Below are 24,811 nucleotides of genomic sequence, written 5' to 3'. Positions count from 1 at the left end.
CACAGTCTACGTGTGGCCTGGGCAAGACACTTACATTCTCCAAATTCTACTCTCCTCATACAGTTGTTTGCTATTTTTACTATTATTAATAGCCCTGTGGAGGTGGCTCTTCTCTGGCTGATGGGCTGGAGTTCTGGGTAGCAGCCAACTCTGGGTGTCCCAGGAGGCTATGGCCCCTCTAGGACACTCAGAGCCAGCATTGAGAGTCAGGAGATGGTAGCCGTGGCCACTGATTGGCTGTGTGTTCTGGGGCAAATCGCTCCACCTCTCTGGGCTGAGCAGACAGGTTACATCAGGAGCCAGCAATCTATGGCCAAATCCGGCCTATCATCTATTTTTGTAAAGAAAGTTTTATTGTAACACAACCATGCTCATCGCTTTATGTATTGTCTGTGGCTGCTCGCGCGATAACAGCAGCAGAACTGAGCAGCTGTGAGAGAGACCATCTGGCCCTCTAAGCCTGAAATATTTACTGTCGGGCGCTTTTCAAAAAAAATGCGCTGCCCGTCTCTGCTCCAGCAGGACCTCAGGCTTGGACGGCATGGCATCATTGCCTTTGGAGGGGCTGTGGCCTGGGGCTTCTGCCGGGTGGGTGGGTGGCCTGGGCTGGATGAGGGGGCTTTTGAGGACGCCTTGCTGGCCTCTGCCCACGTGGACTCTATCTCTGGGTGCCAAGGTGGCTGGTCCTGTGTCACCCTGGGCCGGGTCCCTGGAATAGACTGCCCCATGCCTGTCGCTTTGCAGACCTCTTGCCCCAGCCCCATTCACTGTTGCTGTTGGTTGGAGGGAACTCCGTGCGGAAACTAAAAGATACACTGGCAGCCTCTGGCTGGAGTTGTATGCAGACGGCAGGCCTCCTCCGTAAAGGGCCCTGTTCTAAAGGACCATCCTCTCCCTGGATCCCCAGGCCTCTGGGCCTGGATGCAGGATATCAGGCCTGGAAGTCACCTCAGAGACCAGGGCCTGTAACGGCCCCATAACGCCTTGGTGATTGGGCTCCTTCCAAAGTAACGTTTTCTTTGGGCTGAGGGAAGGGGGCTATTCTCTGACTCAGTGGCCAGCACAGTCCGGCTGCAGAGGCTCCAGGGGCCTGCGCCCTGCCGCCGCCCCCAGGGCTGCACAGACTCTGCAGTTCTTCCATTTCTGAGGCTGGTTTCAGCGGATGCCCTAATTGTGGGCAGAGGGTAGGTGTGTGCTCAGATCATGTCCCCCCTGGGACGTCCTCAGGGACGGTGCCAGGTTTGGAGGTGGTAGGAGCGTCATCTATCCCTGATCCTGTCCCTGGAGAAGCCCAGGGTGCCCTGCTTCTTCTTCCTGTTTGATAACAAGTTAGTCTGGCGGCTGGCTTCAGAGGCCGGGATCGGGGGTTGGGAGGGGCGCACAGCACTGGGTTGGGGGGTGGCCCGGGAGACCTGAGTCCTGCTTGTGCCTCCAGCCACTTCACTCTCCAGGCCTCAGCGTCCTCATCTGCAAAATGACTTTTCTGGCACTGGCTCCTCCCCCCTCCCCCGCCTAGCCTTCCTCTCAGGCCACTCTGAACACCAAGCGGGATAATGATGTCAGTCTCGGGAGGAATGCTAAGTGTGTCAGGCAAGGTGGGTGGGTGTGTCTTGGCATGCAGGGGCTGGGCGGAACTCACCCGCACAGGCCTGTTGCTAGGCCAGCAAGCCTGTTTCTGGATTCTGGGCGTGGGGAGGAGCCAGCATGAGCCCTGGCACTGTCCCGAGATGCACGGCTGGGCTGGAGCTTGGGGTCCACGAAGAGCTCAGTTTCCAGTGGTGCCTGGGGAGCCTAGAAGGGCCTGGGGGCCTGGGTAGCAGGTCGTAGAAAAGAAGCAGCTAGAGGGGATACCAGTGAAGGGTGGGCATCCTGGATCTAGGAGGGAGGATTCTGTGATGGCTGCGTTTTGGGGTCCATTTCTGGGAAGATTCTCAGAACGAGGCCCTGGTTAAAGGTTCCTTGGGGACTCTCACAGCTTCTCCAAGATGCTGGGAAGAGGGTGGGCCTGGGAAGGCAGAAGCCCTGGAGAATTGCCCTTTGTCTGCTTGGCTGTCCTTTTGGGGCTGTCCCCATAGGCCCTGGGGACAGGGGTTCCCTGGAGGTTGGGTGGGGTCCGCACTGCACCCCTGTGGATCCAGACTCAGTCCCTGTCCCCTTGCCCCTTCCAGAGCCCCGGAGCTATGTGGAGTCGGTGGTGCGGACGGCAGTGGCTGGGCCCCGGACTCAGGATCCTGAGCCCAAGAGCTTTAGCGCCCCGGTTGCCCAGGCCTATGGCCGCGAGACACCCCTGAGGAACGGGACCCTGGGAGGCTCCTTTGTCTCCCCCAGCCCCCTTTCCACCAGCAGCCCCATCCTCAGCGCTGACAGGTAAGTGGGCAGGAAGATCCAGGCCTGGGGCAGCACAGGTGAGGCCTCTTGGATCTGTCTAGGGCGTGGACAGGCAGAAGTCACATCCAGGTTGCTGCTCCTGGGAACTAGCTTATCAGGGTGCATGGTGAGAGCATCCCCTGAGCGCCAACTCCCCAGGGAGAGTATGAAGGTGAACCAGGCATAGTCCTTACCCCAGGTTTATTTATTTATTTTTTAAAGTTTTTTTAAAAATAAATTTATTTATTTCATTTATTTATTTTTGGCCGTGTTGGGGTCTTCGTTGCCACTCGCAGGCTTTCTCTAGTTGTGGCGAGCAGGGGCTACTCTTCGTTGCGGCGCGTGGGCTTCTCATTTTGGTGGCTTCTCTTGTTGTGGAGCACGGGCCCTAGGCACGCGGGCTTCGGTAGTTGTGGCTCACGGGCTCTAGAGCGCAGGCTCAGTAGTTGTGGCGCAAGGGCTTAGTTGCTCCGCGACGTGTGGGGTCTTCCCGGACCAGGGCTCGAACCCGTGTCCCCTGCATTGGCAGGCGGACTCTTAACCACTGCGCCACCAGGGAAGCCCCTATTTTTTAATTAAAAAAATTTTTTTATTTTTTATTTTTGGCCACACCACGCGGCATGCGGGATCTTAACCTCCCAACCAGGGATGGACCCCGTGCCCCATGCAGTGGAAGTGTGGAGTCTTAACCCCTGGACTGCCCAGGAAGTCCCCTTCCCCCCAAGTTTAAAACTGAACACGAGTAATTACTATGTGGTGAGCGCTTCCTGCGTGCCAGGCATTTTGCTAAGTGCTTTCTGTTTAAACCTCACAGCAATCCTATGAGGTAGGTACTATTATTATTCACACTTCTCAGAAGAGGAAACTGAGGCAGAGAGACATAAAGTAGCTTATTCAAGGTCCTACAGCTAAATACTAGCCAAAATAGGATTCAAACTGAAGATGTCTGGCTCCGGAGCCCACATCTCTATCCTTCCCCACAGACCTGCATTATGGTGCCTGCCGGTCACGGGGTGAGAGTCAGATGTGCCCAGAGCAGATGTGTAAGCCAAGAGCTCAGAGCAAGAGGCCGCTATTTCTGGCTTGGGATGCAGAGAGGGTCTCTGGGGGCTGGAAGTATTTGTGCTGAGGCCAGAAGGATGAGCAGGGGTTGGAAGGTGAAGGGAGAGGGAACGGCCCTTCCAGAAGGACAGCACGGCAAGGACAGAGCCGGAGGGTGTGGAGGTGTTGGGCGTGGCGGCCTCGGGCACGCAGCTGCTGGTGAGGGGTCGCTGTAGGGTTAGAGGAGGGATGTCTTGGCGGATGGCTGGCTGGCGTTCTGAGGGGGTCAGACAGAAAGGGTAGCCTGAAATTTCCCAGAGAGCGAGGCTCCTGTGTTTGGCGTACAGTGAGAAGCTGCTTGACGGGGGTGGTGGTGGTGAGGCTTTATGATGGGGAGACGGGGAAGACAACATAGGAGAGGGACCCTGAGAGGAGCCTAGGCAGGGCAAAGGGTGCCAGGCGGGGAGGGGGCCCCAGAGAGCCTGCCTGGAGGCCGGAACTCGCCTCCAGGAGGGGAGCCTGCCCTGCCCATCCCTTCCCATGGCCACTGCCCTTCCCAGCCCGGGAGCCCACGGGGCCCGGTAACTGTCCAGCCACCTCTTCACACTTCTGCACGTAGAGGGGTGTGCCAAGCTTGCTGTGTACCTGCACTGGTCCAGGGTAATGCACCCCTCCTGGGTTGGGGCGGGGGGCGTGGGTGAGCAGAGGCAGTTTTCTTCTGCAGTCTAAGAATTTGAAACCTCAAGCCAAGCACACACCCCCGGTCCACCTTACCCCCTCCCCAGCCTCCTGATGGCTCCATTTTTGGAAAGGTCTGCCTCTGGGCAGAAGCTGCCTTCTGCTTTAGAGGAAAGGAGATTTTCCTCACCTCTCCAGCCACCCTTGCTGATATTCAGGGAGTGCTGACATTAGGAAGTTTTCACCGTTTCTCACTCTTCAAATTCCTCCTGCAGTAGTCCTCAGGAAGCTAGCTTCTCCTCTGGGATTAATCATCCAGAGCTCCATTTCCATGTCCCCAGCCCCCGCTGTGCAGCCTGACCTATCCCCCCATTCCTCAGAATCCAGGTTATTCTGTACCGAAGCGGTGTTCCACTCTGGCCCCTTCTGGGATGCGAGGTAGACTTTGTCCTGACCTGGCCCCTGACCTTCTCCCTGCCCTGGGCTCTTGCCTAGCCCTCCCCCTCACATCACCCGGGGGACCTGAGCTTATCCAACCTGGCCCAGGGTGTGGCCGGCCAGCCTCCAGACTCCTTCCAGTCTGTGGCTCCAGGCTTTGGAGCATCGTCTTATGTAAGGACCTTCCCCACCCTCCTGCCCCAGGGGCTGCTGGTGCAGAATTTGCCCGCTACCTCCCTGCAGCTGCTGCTTATGCGTGGTCTCTGTCAACCTTTGTCTCTCCTGCCGTATCATCGAGGAATAGAAGTTTGGGTCTGGAAGGAATCAGAGTCATCTAACCTATTTCCCTCATGTTACACGTGGGAAAACTTTTAACAAGCAGAATCCGGGTTTCCCAACTCACAGGCCATGGATTTGTATCAATACTTAAGTTCAGAGGAGAACCTTTGACTGTGGCCATTCCCCCAGGTACAGTGCCCTCTGAACTGAATTTTATCAGTCTTAGAATTGAAAGCGACCTCTGAGCTCATCTCATCTAACCTCCCAATGGAGGAAATTTCCTCCACAGCGTTCGGGTCAAGAGGTTGGTTGGTCAGTCTCTGCTTAAATGCTGCTAAGGATGGGAGCCTCATTACCATGTAAAGCAGCCTGCTCCATTAGTGGCCAGATCCAATGGCTAGAATGCAGTTCTTAAAATGAGCTGAAACCTCCTGTGAGATTTCTTCATCTTTGCTGTTTTGGAGCTACCCAGGAATGGATGCCCAGTTACACTCTCAGTGTTTAAAGATGCTGATAACTCACCTGGGGAAACTGAGTCAAGGTGAGGCTACTTCCAGTAGGAACAGGATCCAAGTGGTTTAACCCCCTCTCCAGTGTTCAGTTTCTGTGATGCTGGAGGGGGCAACAGGACAGCCACCTTCAGTTTCTGTAGGAGAGATCTCGCTCTGACTTGTGGTTGAGCAGTCAGGGTGGTGCTTGAGGATACATGGGCTTTGGAATTAGACACAGCTGAGTTGAAATCCTGGTCTTTTATGAGCTGTGTGGGTGTGAGCCTATTGCTTAACCTCTCTGAGCCTCAGCTTTGTCTTCTGATGTTCGTAGGGTGATGTATAAAAGCCTTAACTTTCCTGTGCATGTGTGAGGGGGGCTTTTATTGTCATTATTAGTGGTTGGAGGGAGGGCTGAGGGTTCACTGAAAGCCTGTCCTTCACTAAATGCCATTTGGTGACATCTTGACCTGCCCTGTCTCTCTCTAGCACTTCAGTGGGGAGTTTCCCATCAGGGGAGAGCAGCGACCAGGGCCCGCGGACACCCACCCAGCCTCTGCTGGATTCTGGCTTCCGCTCCGGCAGCCTGGGCCAGCCCAGCCCTTCGGCTCAGAGAAGCTACCAGAGCTCTTCTCCTCTCCCGACTGCGGGCAGCATCTACAGCAGCCCCGACTACTCACTTCAGCAGTTCAGCTCCCCGGAAAGCCAGGCCCGGTCTCAGTTCAGTGTGGCGGGTGTCCACACGGTGCCTGGGAGCCCTCAGGCACGGCACAGGACAGTGGGCACCAACACTCCCTCTAGTCCTGGCTTTGTCCGCCGGGCCGTGAATCCCGGCATGGCTGCCCCCAGCAGCCCCAGTTTGAGCCACCGCCAGGTGATGGGTCCACCCGGAACTGGTTTCCATGGTAACACGGCCTCCAGCCCCCAGAGCAGTGCAGCAACCACTCCGGGAAGCCCCAGTCTGGGTCGGCACCCTGGGGCCCACCAGGTTTCAAGCCTCCATGGCAATGTGGCCGCCACTCCAGGGAGCCCCAGCCTGGGCCGGCACCCTGGGGCCCACCAAGGCAGCCTGGCCTCCAGTCTCCATGGCAACGCAGTAGCCAGCCCCGGAAGCCCCAGCCTGGGCCGTCACTTGGGAGGGTCTGGATCTGTGGTTCCCGGCAGCCCCAGCTTGGACCAGCAGGTGGCCTATGGTGGCTACTCCACCCCTGAGGACCGGAGACCCACGCTGTCCCGACAGAGCAGCGCCTCGGGCTACCAGGCCCCTTCCACGCCCTCCTTTCCTGTGTCCCCTGCCTACTACCCCGGCCTGAGCAACCCCGCCACCTCCCCCTCGCCAGATTCAGCAGCCTTCCGACAAGGGAGCCCGACACCGGCCTTGCCAGAGAAGCGGAGGATGTCCATGGGAGACCGAGCGGGCAGCCTCCCCAACTACGCCACCGTCAACGGGAAGGTGTCCTCCTCGCCTGTCGCCAGCGGCATGTCCAGTCCCAGCGGGGGCAGCGCCGTCTCCTTCTCCCACACTCTGCCCGACTTCTCCAAGTACTCCATGCCAGGTGCGCCCTCCTTCCATGTCACCTCTCCGGCTGACAGATGAAGCCCACCAGTTAGGATACCTGTGCTAGTCTCTGTTCTGACATCTCCGTGGCAGACAGCCTTGGGTGGATCACTGACTTCTGGGCCTCAGATTCCTTACCTGTGTAATGGCAGTTGGAGCTGTGGTCGTGGCAGCAGTGGGGACAGGGATGAGGAGGTGGGTGCGATGATGGCACTGCTGCTACGGTGATCTTCACTGTCATCGTAGCCACCACCACTTGTTGAGCACATGCTCTGTGCCAGGCTCTGAGCCAAGGACTATCTCATCAGTCCTCATGGCCACCTGGCAAAGTGGGTATGATTTTGCCCATTTCGCACATTATTTTTCCAGCCCACAGCACGGTTCCCACCTTTTGATCCCCACTTTGCTCACATCACTAATAACAGATCTGGCAGCCGGAGCGATATGGCACAAGGCCGAGGGTTAAGCATTTTTACTGGAGTCTAGTTTCTACCAGCCCGGCTTCACTGAAGCCCACGCAGTTTTGCACACTGAATTCTTCTCTCATCGTCAGAACTGGGCATCTTTTGCCTCCACTTAGAGGGCTCATTTTCTAAACAAAAAGGTTAGGGTGTCAGCTGATCTGCAGCTTGTCGGCCAGATCTGGAACCTGACTATGTGCAGAGCAGCCCTGGAGCCCTGGGGCATTCCAGGAAGATTTAGAATGCTGCAGGCAGCCTGGGATGGGCCCCAGCTGCCCAGATTCTCAGCATCACTCCCAGGTCCTGCCCTGAGCCTGCCAAACGACACTGCACACCCCTGCTTCCTGCTGCTCGCCAGAGACATCTGGTTCCCAGCCCCAGTTCTTGGAGGATGCAGAACTTCTAGTAGTTGGGACATTTCCTGTTTCCCACCATCTTCCTTGCTTAAAATAGCCATGGGAGTCAACACAGGAAGGCACATGGGGCTGTAGCCACCTCTGACAGCTCATTAGGCCCCAGCAGCCCCAGGGCCTGGGGCTTTGGAGCAGAGAGAGGTAGCTTGCACAGTTGTACAGCCCAGCTGCCTAGCCCAGAGGCCCTGCTAAGTGCACAGCTGCCAGGAAAAGGAGCTGACCTACCCCATCTCTGTCCTCCAAAAACAGATCCCAGAAGCCTAGCAGAGTGTAAGTGACAAGTTGAAATTGACTAAGCACCAGACACACAGCCCAGCCCGCATGTCTGGTCTGTGCCCGGAACTTGAGGGCACCGTGAGCACAGGCGCCTCTGTTCCAGCCTCTCACTGATGAAAGGAGAGGAAACATGCAGATTTGGAATATTCTGTTTTACCCTTCTCCCCCATCCTCCCTTTGCTTTCTTTGGTGCCAAAAGATGAAGGAAGAGGTTGGAGAGTGAGACCCACATGTCCTAATACCCAGCCAGGACGATATGGTGTAGCTGGCACCAAACTGGCGGCTGCATCTTCTTACCTGGGAAGGTCTTACAAAAGCCTTACTGTGGACCATCTGTGTGACTTGGGCAAGTGGCTCTCCCTCTCTGAACCTCACGTTCCTCACCTGTAAAGTAATAGGTTGGATAAGGTGTCCTCTGAGCTCCTCCAGAACCTAGCATTCTATGAAAGCATCCCTAGTCTGCAAAGGGTCTGGGGTGGGGATGTCTGCCAGAGAAGTGGGGTCTGTGACACTCAGTAGATGGCCTCTTAATTCTAGGCCAACCCTTCTCCTATTTGTCCCAGGGAAGGCAGGAGCAATCTTTCTGCTCTACCTGAGGCAGAACCCGGGCTTTCCATATGGGAAGGGAGGCGGAGCTTGGGGGAAGTGGACAGAAATGTGTTTTTCTGCTCTCATCCTCAAGGTTGTTAGGATAGAGTTGGGAAATTGAGCCCACGGAGGAAGGGACTAGAGGGTGGGAGGGAAACTTCGGGAAGGGTTTAGTCTGAATCTTCTAGAGAAAGGGGGAGATGGGATGGAGTAGGGCTCTCGCTGGCTTGGTGAGAATGCTGTTCAGTCTCTTCAACAGGAGGGCAGCTCCGTGAGCCACGGTGGTTGTTGGAAGACAGGGGGAGGACGCAAAAGCAGCTCAAGGCCCCTTCCAGAATGCTCTGATGATGTTTGAGCAGAGACTAGCTTTCCGTGTTAGGTTCCTAGGTCAACCGTAACAAAGGACCACACACTTGGTGGCTTAAGACAACAGAAATGTATTCTCTCATGGTAGCTGAGGCTGGAAATCCAAAATCAAGGTATTGGCAGGATTGGTTCCTTCTGGAGACTCTGAGGGAGACTGTGTTCTAGGCTTTTGTCTTAGCTTCTCATGGTCCCTTGGCTTGTAGATGCATCTCCCCAATCTCTGCCTCCGTCTTCACATGACACTCTCCCCTTATGTCTCCCTGTCCCTTTCCTTCTTTTTATAAGGACACCAGTCATATTGGATTGGGGTCCACTCTAATCCAGCACGACCGCGTCTTAACTTGTTTACATCCGCAAAGACCCTACTTCCAAATAAGGTCCCATTCACAGGTACTGGGGGTTAATTCCAACATACCTTTCGGGGGGACAGAGATGGAGACTCGTAACACCTTCTTTCCCTCTCCTTCTCCTTTAGACAACAGCCCTGAGACGCGGGCTAAAGTGAAGTTTGTCCAGGACACTTCCAAGTATTGGTACAAGCCCGAGATCTCCAGAGAGCAGGGTAAGTGCTGGGTGGCGCTGAAGGTCCTGGGGTCCATCTGAGGTCACAGCTGGCTGCTGCCCACCTTGTCTTCCCTGGGCAAGGGACATAAGCAGGCTCATTCCTCTTTGCAGTAGGTGGTGGTCACAGAGAGGAGCTGGGACCAAGGTTGGACAGGAAGAGGCACCTCCCCACAGTGAAGCGTTGGGGAGCAGAAGCAGTGGTTGTAGCTGTTTCCTTAAAAGCAGCAAAGTCTTGGTTTTCCAGGACAAAATGAAAGGCTGGCCGAGATACTATGAAACCTTAGCTCTCCATCTGCATGATGCGGGGGATTTTTGCCCATTTTATAGAAGAAAACATAGTTGGCATGGTGGGGATGGAGATGAGAGGCCTCAGGCCCTAAGGGGAGTCTGTGTGGACGTAGGGCAGGGTGACTTCCAGCCAGGCGTCAGATCCGGACAGTTTTCTTGGAACAACCCCATCTATTTGTTTACTCGCTGTATGGGCTGCTTTTGTGCTGTGATGGCAGCGATGAGTAGTTGTAGCCGACACTGCATGGCCTGCAAAGCCTGAAATATTTACTGTCTGGCTATTTACAGAAAAACTTTGCAGACTCTAGTGTAGGAGGACCCTTAGGAGTGTTTACATTTTAACTTTAAGGACTCTCATCTCACCTGAGAAAGAATGAGGTTCAAGACCTGATGAGACTTAAGCCAGTGCATCAATTTCTCATTTCCCCTTCTCTCCTCCCGATTCAGCCATCGCCCTCCTGAAGGACCAGGAGCCAGGGGCTTTCATCATCCGAGACAGCCACTCCTTCCGAGGAGCCTATGGGCTGGCCATGAAGGTGTCTTCGCCCCCTCCGACCATCATGCAGCAGAATAAAAAAGGTAACACCAGCTTGTCCACTGGGGCCTCAGGACTAGGTGGTCCCTACAGTCTCTTTAGGTCCTGAGCTGCCAGAGGACGAGGGGTGGGTATGTGGGGTGGGCAGGTCTCTTACTTCTCATGGGAGCTGGTCCCTTCTAATCAGACTCTTCAGAAGAGCAGGTCTTGGGCTTGGTGATGATTGAGGTCAGAGAACAGGGAAGCAAGATGACTGGGACCCTGTGATTGAGTTTCCCTGAGGGCTGGGCTAGCAGTGATGGTCTCTCCATCCCAGGGCTCTGGCCGTGTTATTGCTGTGACCCTTTCTCCATCACAGCCCAGCACACTGGAGAAGTTGGAAGTAGTGCTGGGAGGTGGCGGAAGGACACCATGGGCAGTGACCCATCCACGTTTCTTTCTCTTCATCCCAGGGGACATGACTCATGAGCTCGTGAGGCATTTCCTGATAGAGACGAGCCCCAGAGGAGTCAAGCTCAAGGGCTGCCCCAACGAGCCAAACTTCGGTGAGCTGTCCGCGCCTCCGTCCCCACGGTCTCAGGCCTGTCCCAGGTTCCCCGCTGCAGCTTCTGCCCGTCACCCTTGTCACAGACGCAGCAGAGAAACGCACGGCGACTCCCTTCCTCTGTGCCGTGGCGCCTTCACTCTGCCAGATTTCTTTCTGTATTTGTCCTACCCCGCGGAGACTTGTTAGCATTAACACTGGAATAACAACTATAACAACAGCTGCCTTTATCCACTACCTACTACGTGAAAGCCACCTTAGGTACCTTAGATCACTTCTGGTCTCCCGACCGTCCTGCGTGGTAGGTGTCATCGTCCCATTTTACACATGAGGGAACTGAGATTTATCCAGGGACACACAGCTAATAAGTTACTGAGTGGGGATTTGATCCCATCATCCTCTGATACTTTCTGCTGCACTCTCCTGAGTGGAGCCCTGGCAGCTGGAGGGACTTAGGAGAGATGCTGAGAGTAACTTGCGATAAAGAAAAGTTGTGGGGGGCTTCCCTGGTGGCGCAGTGGTTGAGAGCCCGCCTGCCGATGCAGGGGACGTGGGTTCGTGCCCCGGTCCCGGAAGATCCCACATGCCGCGGAGCGGCTGGGCCCGTGAGCCATGGCTGCTGAGCCTGTGTGTCCGGAGCCTGTGCTCCCCAATGGGAGAGGCCGCGATAGTGAGAGGCCCGCGTACCACAAAAAAAAAAAAAAAAAAGAAAAGAAAAGTTGTGGGGTAACCGTCTGGCGGCTAGAGTGAGCCTTTAGAATCTTTTCCCTTGGATCTTGCTGTCAAAGAGGGAGTGAATTTTCAGCTTTGTGGGTGGGATGAGGGAGAGGTAAGAAAGAAGCTAAAGATTATGGACAGTGGGGCGGGGTGGGTATGCTTCCTTAGCGCCCCTGACGTGCTCCCAGTAACGCTGCCTCTGCCGGCTGTCTCCCTCCCTGCAGGATCACTGTCTGCCCTGGTCTACCAGCACTCCATCATCCCGCTGGCTCTGCCCTGTAAGCTGGTCATTCCAAACCGAGGTAGGAACCTGAGACTCCTCGCCCTCCAAGCGCACCCTTGTGCTGGCCTCCTTCACGTCTCTGTCCAGCCAGCTGCTCCAGAACATGCGCCAGGCTTGGAGGAAACGGGTCGTGTTGCCAGTCTTGGGGAAACTCAAAACCACTCTCCTCTTTATTTTTTCTAATGAAAAAGAAGGGAAAGTTCATTAAAAATCTTAATTCCAGAAACACACATAATTGACTTGCCAGATTGCTCCAGAGAAAATTCTCTGGAGGCTTTAAGAATTCATGCTTGAATCCTGAGAATTACGACTCATCCCAGGGGAGGAAATAGAAGCAGGAGACAGCCATGGGGAGGACCGTGTCCGGAGGGTGAGATGGGCATCAGTGGGCAGGGCCGAGGGAGGGGGGAGGGGAGGGCAGAGATAGGTCATGGGGCATCCAGGTGTGGGAGGGCGGTCTGAATGGAGAGGAGAGAGCACCCTCGAGGGACCTCTTAGGGATCCACATGGCGTGGGAAGGAGACAGGAAGCCCAAGATGTCCCTGGCGTTTCTAGTCTGCATGGCTGAGAGGGTGTTCCCTCGCCAAGGGGACATGGAGCTAATGGGAGGAGCAAGCCCTCTTCTGATTGTGGGAAGTACGAACGGAACTCAAGAGCTTTGGGACGTATAGGGTGAGAATTTGAGTGAGACACTGGGGCTGGCAAAAGAGATTTTAGTTTCTCTTAGAGAGGTGTCCCAGCCTCGGAGGAAGGCGGATGGACACCCCAAACCTTTCAACAGCACAGGCTTCCATTATGCAGCCCCAGATACACGGGGCTCCCATGAGGGGAGGGGAATATGCCTGGCCCTGAACTTGAGGTCTAGGAACTGGTAACTGGGGTGCCTTCTCCCCATGCTCTCTGTCCAATAATAGGATATTCGGAATTGTGTCTGGGACTTGCTTTCAGTCTCTCTTGGAAGTCCTGGGGTCATGTCCATACTTAAAACCTCCAATATTATTTGACAATATCTATGTATCCAATTTGATTCATTGAATTATTAATGATAATTGACCACTATTATCAACTTAAAAGTTCAAATACTATTTAAATAGCCCTATTAACCACATGATTTAGACACTAATTAAATTATATTTCTAAGTAATTTAATAATTATAAAACTGCTCTCTATTTACATTGTATAAGCCAGTGGTTCTCACAGTACAGTCCCCAGACCAGCAGCATCAGCACCCCTGGGAACTTGTTAAAAATGTAGATATTCTCAAGCCCCACCTAATCAGAAGCTTTAGGGTGGTGCCCAGAAATCTGTGTTTTAACAAGCCTGCGCACCAAAGTCTGAGAAATGCTGGTATAAACAATGCTCAGTTCTTATTAATATTGAAATTGTAGTTGTGCTGCATTGTGGTGTAATGAATTAGGGCATTTACTGATCTACACCTAAGACACGTCAATGCAAAACAACCATATCAGTTGCCACTTGAAGGCTTGCTTTATGTCATCCACTGGACTAACACTGTACACGGAACATCTCAGAAACCCAGGGACGTGAGTACTCTCATCATCCCCTCCGTTTTATAGACACTTGGCAAGTGGCTGGGTGAGCATCTGAACCCTGCTCTGTTGGACTCCACAGCTCTCAACCAGTGTGCTGAATACTTAGAGCAATCACTAGACGTTCAAACTGGACACACGTGCTGACTGCCAGGGCTTGTTATGAGAAGCGGTATCCGTTGCACAGAGTATTTGCAGAGCTAGCCTGAGGCCCAGCCAACCTTGTGCTTCTTTCCAGCTCTGGAGTTTTAATTACCAGCTGAATTAAATTTTTGTCTCAGACCCCACAGATGAATCAAAAGATAGCTCGGGCCCTGCCAACTCAACCAGTGACCTGCTGAAGCAAGGGGCAGGTGAGTGGCCACCCCCGATGGGATCCCTGCCCAGGCCTTTCCTCCCCCTGGCCCTGTACCCTCCTGTAGGTGCAGGCTAGATATCTCTCCCAGACCCAGATGTCTCCGGGCAGACCACATTTCTGTGTGCAGATGCCTTGGCCCAAGGCTGGCCTGAAATTCATCTGCTGTCTTCTTTCTGAAGAGAGGACCTGGGGGTGGTTCCCACCCACTTCGGCCCCCATGACACCTCCTTGGGTGGGTTTCTTCCAGCCTGCAACGTGCTCTTCATCAACTCTGTGGACATGGAGTCACTCACTGGGCCACAGGCCATCTCCAAAGCCACTTCTGAGACACTGGCTACTGACCCCACACCGGCTGCCACCATCGTCCACTTCAAAGTTTCTGCCCAGGGAATTACACTGACTGACAACCAGAGAAAGTAAGGTTCTTTTTTTGTTTTCTAAAGATGGTGGGTTTTTGTTTGTTTGTTTTTTATTAATTAATTAAGTAAGTAATTTTTGGCTGCTTTGGGTCTTTGTTGCTGAGCGTGGGCTTTTCTTCTTAGTTGTGGTGAGTGGGGGCTACTCTTCGTTGTGGTGCACGGGCTTCTCATTGCGGTGGCTTCTCTTGTTGCAGAGCATGGGCTCTAGGCGCGCAGGCTTCAGTAGCTGTGGCACGCAGGCTCAGTAGTTGTGGCTCGCAGGCTCAGTAGTTGTGGCTCGCGGGCTCAGTAGTTGTGGCTCGCGGGCTCTAGAGCGCAGGCTCAGTAGTTGTGGTGCACGGGCTTAGCTGCTCCGCGGCATGTGGGATCTTCCCGGACCAGGGATTGAACCCGTGTCCCCTGCATTGGCAGGCGGATTCTTAACCACTGCGCCACCAGGGAAGCCCAGTAAGATTCTTCTAATTGCTTCTGTGTTGGGCTCCCCCCAACCCTGTGACCTACCCATCCATCCACTTTCTCACCCACTCACCAAATGATCCATCCATTCCTGCATCCATTCATCCCCCATTTATCTTCGCCCACCCATTTATCCCTTCACTAATTTGTCTCCCTCTCTCCATCCATCCATCCATCCATCCATCCCTCCTTCCTTCCACAAATATGGCTGCATTTGTTATACAGCTGTAAATGCAACTGATCAAAGTCCCTGCTTTCTAGAGCAGAGGCCCTTCCTCTCATGCTCTCTCCCCAGCCCCTTTTCTTCCTCCTCCAGAGTGCCCCCGTTTCTCATTCCTCAATGCCAGTTTCTTCCTTCTTTTCCTAGCCTCTAGCATTTGGGACATGTTTCTATGAGACATCTCTCTGTCCCTATGCATGGCTTTATGTCCCCAGAGGGAGCAGCCCAGTCCATCATGCTCAGAAGGGAAAGGCTGTGTCGACCTGTGACAGCCACAGGTGGTGGCCTGACCTGAAGGAGGAGTCACTCCAGCACTCATTCTCTGTTTATCTGATGTGTGTGCCACAGGCTCTTCTTCAGACGCCACTACCCCCTCAACACCATCACCTTCTGTGACCTGGATCCACAGGAGAGGAAGTAAGTCTCTTGTAGACACTTGCCTTCCCAGCCATCTTTCGAACACTGAAGTCTGTGTGTATGCATGTACGTGTGTGTGTGTGTGCACGCATCTATGTGTGTGTGTATGCACTCCTGTGTGTGTGTGTGTGTGTGTGTGTGTGTGTGCATTCTTGGCTCAATTTGAAGATCTGCCCATGCCTGTGGGACCGTGAGTAGCTGTGTTGGCCTCTTCTTGAGTTTTTCCCGCCACCAAGTTGAAGCCCCTCCCAGGGACCCAAATGCCTGCTTCTACCCCTCTGACCCTGAAGTTGCTTCTCCTCTCCACCTTGGGGAAAGCTCCTTGGGAGGCAGGCCGCAGTGCTCTCTCCACTGTGAATGCCCTGCTGCATGATCTTTGGAGGCTCCCACCGCCCTGGCACAGGGGCTGTGCCTTCCCCCAGGGCTCCGGGCACACCCGGGGCTGGGCTCTGAGGGAGAAGGTGGTTTACGCTATGCTGTCATTCTCTCCACAGGTGGATGAAGACGGAGGGAGGTTCCCCTGCTAAGTAAGTATGCTTCTCCCCACCCGGCTGGCTGGTCTTTGTGCTCCTTGGCTGGGGCAGAGGTGGGTGCGGGAGTGGGCTTAGAATCCAGGAACAGGGGCTAGGCAAAGGGCAGCTCTGGAGAAAAGCTTGCCCAGGCAGCCAGGTCTTTGGCCTTCTCCTGCCTCGAGGCCAAAGACCCAGCCTCCAGTCTTGTCCCCTTCCCTCTCTCAGGCCCAGACCAGCAGGGGTCTGAGGAGGGGATCTGAAAGCTGAGAGTTTTATTGGAGGTGACGGCAGTGGGGCAGGGGCTGTTTAAATGATCTTTTCTGCCGCAATCCTGACATCCTGATTCCCATTCCTGTTCTCTTGGAGGACTTCCGTGCATGACGTGGCTGGGCTAGACCTCCACGTCAGACCACGGGAGTCCGGTAGGTCTGAATTCCTTCCGAAATTCCACTGATGGCCCTGGGGTCCTTTGGTCAATTTTCCATCTATTTGGCATTTCGTAAGTGCTTCCAGGGAACTAACTCAGCCCTGGGAAAATTCAGACCAACCAGGAGGCGGATTCTGCCCTCGGGTGCCTGATGTTAGCACAGTAGATAAGAGAAGTGTATAAGCAGGCTAAGGTGCTGCAGTGGTTTTCAAACTGGGCTCCAAGGAACGCTGGGTTCCTCAGGTTGTAACTGAGCCGCTTTGAGGGGAGGTACGATTTGCAGTTATTTATCAGGATGAATCAGAGTTTTCTCAGTAAAACCAAAACAAAGTATAGGAATAACCTGGGTACTGAAGCTGACATAAGACTGTCACTATGGTCCATAATTCCACCTTTTACTCTGTCGGGCTCACCCAAACAGCCCCATTTTTTTCCCACTGATTGACTTTATCATAGGTAAATGTTACACTGTTGAGTTGATCCAGTTATCTCCATAAGTACTGCTATATCACCTTTACATATCCAGACCTCATATTAGATTGGCTTTAGAAAAAGAAAACTTTCACTGTTAAAAAGAAATTAAAACCACTGCTGATTTGGGAAGGTTTGGGGAAAGAAACTATGTTTAAAAATAGGTCTTAGGGCTTCCCTGGTGGCGCAGTGGTTGAGAGTCCTCCTGCCGATGCAGGGGACATGGGTTCGTGCCCCGGTCCGGGAGGATCCCACATGCCGCGGTGCGGCTGGGCCCGTGAGCCGTGGCCGCTGAGCCTGTGCGTCTGGAGCCTGTGCTCCGCAACGGGAGAGGCCACAGCAGTGAGAGGCCCGCGTACCGCAAAAAAAAAAAAAAAAAAAAAAAAAAAGGGTCTTATATGACAGGTAGAAATGGGTGTGGGAGCAGCAGAGAGCTGATTTCATGGGGATGGGGCTGGGGAGGCCACCAGATTGCAAGCTCCCTGAGGGCACGACTGTATCTGCCGTGTGGGAGGGGCTGATAGATATTTAGTAAGGAAATGAAAGGATGGAGGCAGGGAGGAGGAGAGCGAGGAGGAGGCCCAGTGAGGCCACTGAGGTCCAGATGAGTGGAACTGACCAGGGTCAGCACGATGAAACCTCCTTCTGGGGGTGTCCATGTAACCGAAAGTGGGGTCTGGCTGCTCCCCGTTCAAAAGCCAATAAAGAGGCCAGGTTGGTGGAAAGGAAAGTTTGCTTTATTTTGGATGCCGGCAGTCACAGGGGAGGGTGGATGCCTGTCCAAAGGCCGCCCCCCCCGCCACTGACAACCCGGGCGCAAGAGCTTTTATAGACGGAGGGATGGGGCTACATGCAGAAACAGCATGGTCAGCTCTGACCATCATCTTGAAATTGGTCATTGGTGGTCTGACCAGCGTCATCTTGATTGTTTTAAGTACAATTCATCTTTAGTTCCGGGGTTGGTTTGTTCGCATTTCCTTGAGGCCAGTTCTTGGAATTGGGGCAGCTTATGTCATAGCTACGGTCTGGTCATGATGTAGTTAACTTCTTCCACCTGGTGGGAAGGTGGATGTGTCTCAGAATATTATCTATAGGCCTTGAGAAGGAACCAAAGGTCCTTGACTATGCTTAGTGACTAAACTACTATTATTTAGTGTTGTCGGGCTGTCTTCCTTTGTTTCTGCATTTTCTCTGATTAAACTTATTCTCTGGCTAAAGTTTTTCCACAGACAAAAGGCAGGCAGAAGACATAGGGGGCAAGGACCATAGGGTCCTGCTCTGTTTCATCCAGAGGGGCCATGTGGGATGGAGGAGACCTCTCCTGGCCCAAGGTCATACAAAGAGTTAGCAGCTCAGCTGAAAAGAGGCCCCTGTGTGTAGTCCTCTCAAAGCTTATCTCAGCCTCCCCTGGGGCTCATGGGGTCATTGGGGTCTCCAAGTCCCTGCCGCCAGCCAGGAGGCCAGAGCTCTGCGTTTGAAGGGTCTTGTCTTACTCACCACCCGGCCCTGCGAGGGGGAGATGGATCCGGGACAGAAGCAGGCTGGTCCCAGGCCTGGAAATTCCTCATTGAGGAGCAGCTTTTGTGCTGAGCTTCCTTCTGACTTGCCCTTGTGGAGGCCTAGGAGAGCTCAGGGCTGGACGAGGGTGAGGCAAGCGAGATGCCTCAGGCCCCCAATCTAAGGAGGTGCTCGCTCTTGGGTGCTTGTAAGCACTCCTCTCTGCCCTTGGGGGCTGAGGTGTCTTGCCGCATCCATTCCTCCAAGCAGAGGAAGGACTTGGACTACTGTTGAGTTGGCCCTGAGGCCCACAGAGCTGAAATAAACATGAAGGGAGGGCAGGCGGGCAGTGCTCAGGCCTGAGAGGTGGGCCGGTTCTCCATCCTGGCCTGGAGAGGGGGCTCCGGCGGGGGTGATCCACGGGCCCAGGCTTCCCCACCACTTGGGTAGACTGTTACCCCAGACCTCTGGCCTGATTGTCCCCAGCCCCTGAAACACATTTGGGTACAGCAAAACTGTGTGAAGCCCTGTGTGTGTGTGTGTGTGTGTGGTAAGCCAGTCCCAACTTTGCTAATTTTAGCTGCTGTGGTCCGTCCAGTCCTGGGAGAGGGGTTTCCATCGGAATCTCCAGCTGTCCCGATTTCCCCATCCAGCAATGTGCTGGCTGGGAGGGGACCCGAGCTCACATTCTGTTCTTCCGCGCTCGTATTTTTAACTCTGTTTTGCACAGAGAGAACGCTCAGTCACTCCAGTCCTGGTATGGGGAGTGGGGTTTGGGGGGGAACAGGTGTGGGGCCCCCCTCCCCCTCCCATTCTGTGGAGAAGTGTGTGTGTGTGCGTGTGTGTGTGTGTGTGTGTGTGTGTGTGTGTGGTGGGGGACGGTGGCCCCTCGTCCTTTGGTCTCTGACCCTCTGTGGTGTCTGAGGTGGCCGGGCCCTTTGACAGGCAGACGGCACTTTGTTTATGTGCTGTGTGTAAGAACATTCGGCTAGGGGTGTGGCAGGGATGGGCCGAGAGAAGCTGGTCTAGGAATGTCCCATTTTATTTTTAGTCTCATCCCCACCTCTTACTGTCCGGTCTTGTCACTCACCTCCAGTACCTCTTCCCCCTGCTCCCCGCCCACAAAGGGGAATTTCTGCTGACCCTGAACAAGTGACCTGCTATCTCCAGGCACTGGTTTTCTTGTTGGTGAAGGAGAGAAAGGATTCTCTCACATGCTCCACCCTCAGTGCCCAGTGCTCAGGGAGGTAGGGAAAGATGGGGAAGGGAGCAAAGATGAGCTTGCTTTCCTGGCGCCTCTCCCAGGCCTGGGGTTCCTCCTGCACCCCCCACCTCACACCTGTCACCCGTCTCCCGCCCCTGCAGGCTCTTCGGCTTTGTGGCCCGGAAACAGGGCAGCACCACGGACAACGCCTGCCACCTCTTTGCTGAGCTTGACCCCAACCAGCCGGCCTCCGCCATCGTCAACTTTGTCTCCAAGGTCATGCTGAGTGCCGGCCAGAAGAGATGAACTCCCCCCTCCCCTTGCCCGGGGCCAGGGCAGTGGGGATGGGTATGTGGGGAAGGGACCTGTGCATCCTGACCATCCTTGAATCCAGAAGGAGGACTTTGGGCCAATTTTGGAGAAGGAGAGAAGAAAGTGTAATGTGGGGAGAGGGAAGTGAATTGAGCGGGGAGGGGGAGAGAGAGAGAAAGAAGGAAAAAGATGGAGGAGAATAACTCGGATTCCCCCGGGGAGATGGATACTACAAAACCCCCAGAGCCTCCAAAACTAACCAGGTCCACCTAACTCCTCCACCCTCCGAGAGGATGGAACTCCTCAAGAGAGGCAGAATGAACCTCTCTGGAGATCCACACTTTGGGGGGAAATGGAAAAGCTCTTTCTTCCTAACCCAACTGCTTTGCAAGGAGAAATCCTGTCAAGAGAATCTTTGTCTGTCCACCTCTAGGGTAGATCACCACACCAAAAAGAGCCACCATGGGACATCCAGTGGTGGCACTTTTGCTTTTGGAAGTATCTCAGACCTGAGGCCCCTAAGGTCTCTTTGCTCTGCCTTTGATGTACAGTTTGTGGGTGTCTTTATGGGGTGTATATACGACCGCACCCACATCCTCACACACTGATTTCTGTTTGCCTCTCAGCTTGAATTATAAACAGGTATACTTGTCCGTGTCCCCTGTGTTTGCACACACAAGTGCATACTGTCCAAAGAAAGTTAAGAGTCGGGGGTGACAGGGCAGCAGGGAGGGGGCATAAGCCCCCTTCCCCAGGAACACCCAGGATTGTGGGTAATGGACGCTCTCCTGGTCCCTGCATCTGCTCTAACGGCCTTGGGTGCCGCCAACCCCTTCTCCTCAGCAGAGACCCCCACGGAGTGGGTCTGGCCACGCTGCAACGTTACCCCTGATCTGCCTCCACCAGGAAGCTGGAGCGTTGGTTTGAGGAGATGGCGACTTGTGTGTCCGGAGCTCTGGGGAAGAGATCCCTCAGGAAGGGAGGCTGCTGAGCTCTAGGCACCTTCCCCGAGGCGTGTGGCCCAGCCTCGGGGTTGGGCAGGTGGCTCCCGCCAGCTCCCAGCCCTCAGCCTCTTCTTGGGTTTCGTGCCCCAGACCAGCCTTTCTCAGACTTGCTTATGTGCATGTTGCCTTTTTGGGTGCTGGCGATTGAGCCTTCCTGCTCTTCCCTGTCCTGTCCTGCAGGGTCCCCATGTTGGGGCTCATCCTGGGAACCTGCTTCTATAAGCCCTGCTCGGCGAGGCCCAGGAGAGACCCCTGCAGTTCCTGTGCTCCCTCTGCAAGGGATCGGGGGTCTGACTTTTGCTGGACCGCCCACGGGAGCTGGTCAGAGTTCTGGGGGATGCTGCCTGCACACCACACGGCCTGCCTGCGATACCAAAGCCTTGCGCTTCCCCCTTCTGCCTTGGTTTCCCCCCCAGAGCCCAGCCGCCGTGGAGCAGAGGGCAGAAGGCGCACATTTAGGCCAAAGGACTGAGAGTCCAACTGGGCGATTGGGCACTCCCTGACCACCACCCAAGTGCTCTAAGCCAGATGGAAGATCCACCAGGACTCCATCCTTGAGTAGCTTCTTAAGCCTCTGGGTTCCCTAAAGAGAGGCATTGTACTGATATATAAATATATATAATATATATGTGAGACATACTGACAGAATCTGTAAGCTAATGAAATATAAGAAAAGGTTACAAAAAAAGAATAGGTAAATTGACAAGAAGTATTTATTATTTCCCCATATAGCTTTATTGCCTCCCCGGCATAATCCAGTCCCCATCTCTCTCTGTACCTATAAGTGAAGCCTGAAAGGTAGGGCCCTTTCTCCTTGGAGCAATCAGGGGTCTCCTTGCCCTGGCCCTGGCCTTCCCTAGACTCTGGCTAGGACTCAGCGGGGAGGGGGTGCACGTGTTCCATCCCCTTCACCCCCCCTTACCTTTGGCAAGCTGGGCCTGGCTGTCAGCCCCCACAGATGAGGGCTTAGCACCCCGCCTCCCTGCAGGCCCGAGCAGCTGTGTGAGCCTGCAGGGGACACGGGTGTGTGTGGTGGGCGTGGGTGACGTGTGCGTCTTGTATTTTTTTTTCTCTTCCAAGAAGCTGTATCTGTGTGGATGTTTTGTTTCAGGGAGTTGGAAAGGAGAGCGTCTGAAGATGGTGGGGAGTAGCCCCCTGCTCCCCAAAGATTGAAACCTTGTCCTTAGTGACCAAGACTCCCCCAAAGGGCTCTTCCTTCTGAGGCTTTCAAGCCAGACACGGCGATTTCCCCTCTCTCATTCCCTACCTAACCCCAACTCTCTTCCCAGACAGAAGAGGATATTCCCACCCACTTCCTCTGTAAATATCTTGATCTCCCCCTGGACAGCCCGGGAACTCTCTCCTCCTGGTCTGGATGGCCGGGCGGAGCATCAGACCCTTCATGTGAGTCTGGGGTCAGCCTTCACACGTGCTTTCCCACCGCCCACCAGCAGCCCACCCCACTCAGGCCTGAGCCATGTGGGACTCTGGGAAGGACTCGAGATGCTGGGGAGCTGATCGACTCCCCCGACCCAACATCCTTCTGGAAAGAGTCAGTTTCCGAGAGTGTGGCCTGTCCAGAAGAACGATGGGGAAGGGTACCCCAATCTCCACCGTGGTCTCCCCTTTGGGTCAGACACTGCTTGGGATAACCCTCCCGTGTCTCACAGGTTAGGCCCGTGCACCTTGCACATGTGCGCACATACACACACACGACCACAGCACTGCAGTATGTTCTTGCCAAAGATTTCCTTTAAAAGAAAGCACTTTTAATAATTATTATTATTGTGTGAATGTTTATCCTTTCTTCTCCCCGTCCCTCTCCCCAACCTTTTTTGCTGTTGTTTATTGTTGAATCTGTTTGTCAGCCAGGAGAGTGCCGTCTGGTCTTGAAAGTGGGCTGGGGAGTTGGGGATGGGAAAGGGTCTGGGAGGAGTTGGCAAGAAAGAGCCGGAGGCCGGAGATGCCTGGTCAGCTTGCGATGCAGGGATGCAGACCCCAGGCGAGCTCAGGCCTCAGCCCCAGGCCCAGCCTGTGTCTTGCTGTACGTCCAGGCCTCTGAGGCAGCCGAGGCCTCACCGTAGCTGCCGTGTACGGTGTCTGGAGGGAACAGGGGGCAGGGAAGTGGCAGCCCTCCAATTCAGCAGGGAGAGAGGCCCAGCAAGGTCCCCGGGGCCCTTCCCAGATGGAGCGAGAGGGGAGGACCGGGCATGGGAATAGTGGAGAGGTGACCCCGGAGGGGAAATGGGGAGGAAGGGAACAGTTTGATGGAGCTCCAGGGCTGAGCGGATGCCCCTGCCCTGCGATCGTGGTGTTCTGGCTCCCTCCTCCAGCCAGGTGTTCCAGGGACAGAGACATTGTGTCCTAGGTTTCGGAAAGGCCCTCTGACCCAGGTCTTCATTGGAGCCTCTCCCGCAGCAGCTCCAAATGCTTGCGGACTGCCAGGATTCCTTCTTCCCTGGCAGGGTTTTGAGCGATCCCTGGGTGTGTCAGAGACAGGCAGGATAGGGGTGGGGGGACCTGGTGGCCGTGTGACCGTAAGAGGGAGCCCAGGGGACACGTGTGATTCTCTGTAAAGGGGCTCCCGGAGGGAGGTGAGTCGAACATCCTTCTGCCCATTTGGATGGGCCGAGCAGAGGTTGGGCAGGCCCCTGGTGCCACCCAGGGGTCTGTGGACGAGTCTGTACGTGGAGCAGTGTCTATGGCCCCCTTCCCTGGGATGTTCGTTCATCACCCCTGCCTCCCGGGTCTTCTCCCCTGCTTTGGTCTTTCCCAGCTTCAGGATCTGGATCTGGCGGGGATCGAGGAGGCCAATGCCCTTTCCAAGGGCTGCCTCCTGCCCCTACATCTCCCCACCCTTGGGATCCTTGGAGAGGCTGGGGGCAGAGTCCCGGGGCTACTTTTCACCCGGGTCGAGGCCCCGGAATCCCGAGACTGGAGTGCCCTGGCCAGTGGTAACACAGAACGTGTGCGCGCGTGTGTGCAAGTGTGGGTGTATGTGTGTGCATTTTTTGCTTGTCTCTTTAGGGAACTTAGGAGTTGGGTCGGAGGTGGTTGGCAGTGGGATGTCAAGTTCACTATCACCCAGCGGCGAAAGGACTCAGGAGGCAAGGCTTGTAGGGCCCCTGATTGGGGGAATCTCAGTGCCGGTGATGGTGGGGATCAACCACACGGGGTGGCGCTTCTCTGTCCTCAGATGTTGAAGTGCTGGAGGACCTCTGTTTATTTCCCACACCTGGACTTTTCCCAGCTGCGAGGTAATTGTAAAGGGATAGCCCACTTTTGTTTCTAATCAGTGTTCAACAGCTTGAGACTCTCCTGCGTGTCCACATGTGGCTCATGTGTGTGAGAGCTCATCTGTGCGTGCATGCTGTGTTTCCCCACCTCGCCCCTCTCTGACGTGTCATTCAAAACAGATGTAAGAAATTCCTCACCTCCATCCCCTCCTGCCTCCCAGACCCTCTGCAGGAAAAACCGAATAACCCAGCATCCTCCTGATGCCCTGGCTGTGTATTTATATAGATGGAAATATACTTTCTATTTTGTATCATCGTGCCTGTAATCTCTGTCACCTTGTATAAACCCTGATGTATGCTACTTACCCTGGTTGTGAATGTACTGTACACTGATGCTGTCCCACTCCTGTACAGCTGCTTTGTTTCTTTGCAATCCATTGTATGGCTTTATAAATGATAAAGTGAAAGAAAAATCTGTGCTGTTAACTAGCTGTGTTGTTTGGAAAGGGGATCCGTCAGGTCTCCACTGGGTAAAAAGGGGCCTCACCCAGGCTCCGGATATGTGGTGGGCTTCAGGGATGCTGGTGGCGGACGACTCACGCCACATCCTCCCAGGGCTTCCCTACCATCCAGATCTTGGGTCTAATTACAATGAGTTTTTCATCTGGACTGTTTTAGCTAGAAGACAAACTCAAATCAAAATGGTTTAAGGGTAAAAAAAAAAAAAAAAGGAATTTAGTGGCACACATAACCAAGAAGTCCAAGCACAGCTGGTTCCAGGGGCTCAAATGGCAGAATCAGGAATTTGTCTCCATTACTTGGTTCTGAGTTGGCTTAATTCTC

General features: G+C 54.5%; 1 protein-coding gene across 10 annotated transcripts in view; it reads left to right on the top strand.

The window, feature by feature from the left end:
- TNS1 (tensin 1) overlaps window positions 1-24,443 on the top strand; it is a 232,385-nt gene extending 207,942 nt beyond the window's left edge. For all 10 annotated transcript variants that reach the window (XM_081242900.1, XM_081242898.1, XM_081242901.1 and 7 more), the window contains 11 exons: window positions 2,169-2,367; window positions 5,781-6,847; window positions 9,429-9,515; window positions 10,253-10,384; window positions 10,793-10,885; window positions 11,826-11,903; window positions 13,717-13,788; window positions 14,041-14,209; window positions 15,237-15,305; window positions 15,800-15,832; window positions 19,578-24,443. In XM_081242900.1, coding sequence (XP_081099026.1) covers window positions 2,169-2,367; window positions 5,781-6,847; window positions 9,429-9,515; window positions 10,253-10,384; window positions 10,793-10,885; window positions 11,826-11,903; window positions 13,717-13,788; window positions 14,041-14,209; window positions 15,237-15,305; window positions 15,800-15,832; window positions 19,578-19,722 — 2,144 coding nt within the window. In that variant the 3' untranslated portion in view covers window positions 19,723-24,443. The remainder of the gene's footprint in view (window positions 1-2,168; window positions 2,368-5,780; window positions 6,848-9,428; window positions 9,516-10,252; window positions 10,385-10,792; window positions 10,886-11,825; window positions 11,904-13,716; window positions 13,789-14,040; window positions 14,210-15,236; window positions 15,306-15,799; window positions 15,833-19,577) is intronic.
- The last annotated feature ends 368 nt before the right edge of the window (window positions 24,444-24,811 follow it).

Source organism: Mesoplodon bidens, assembly GCF_964165515.1.
Source record: "Mesoplodon bidens genome assembly, chromosome: 8".
NCBI classification, from domain to species: Eukaryota; Metazoa; Chordata; class Mammalia; order Artiodactyla; family Ziphiidae; genus Mesoplodon; species Mesoplodon bidens.
The sequence above is the reverse complement of the archived record's forward strand: the minus strand, read 5'-3'. Positions and strand labels throughout refer to the sequence as shown.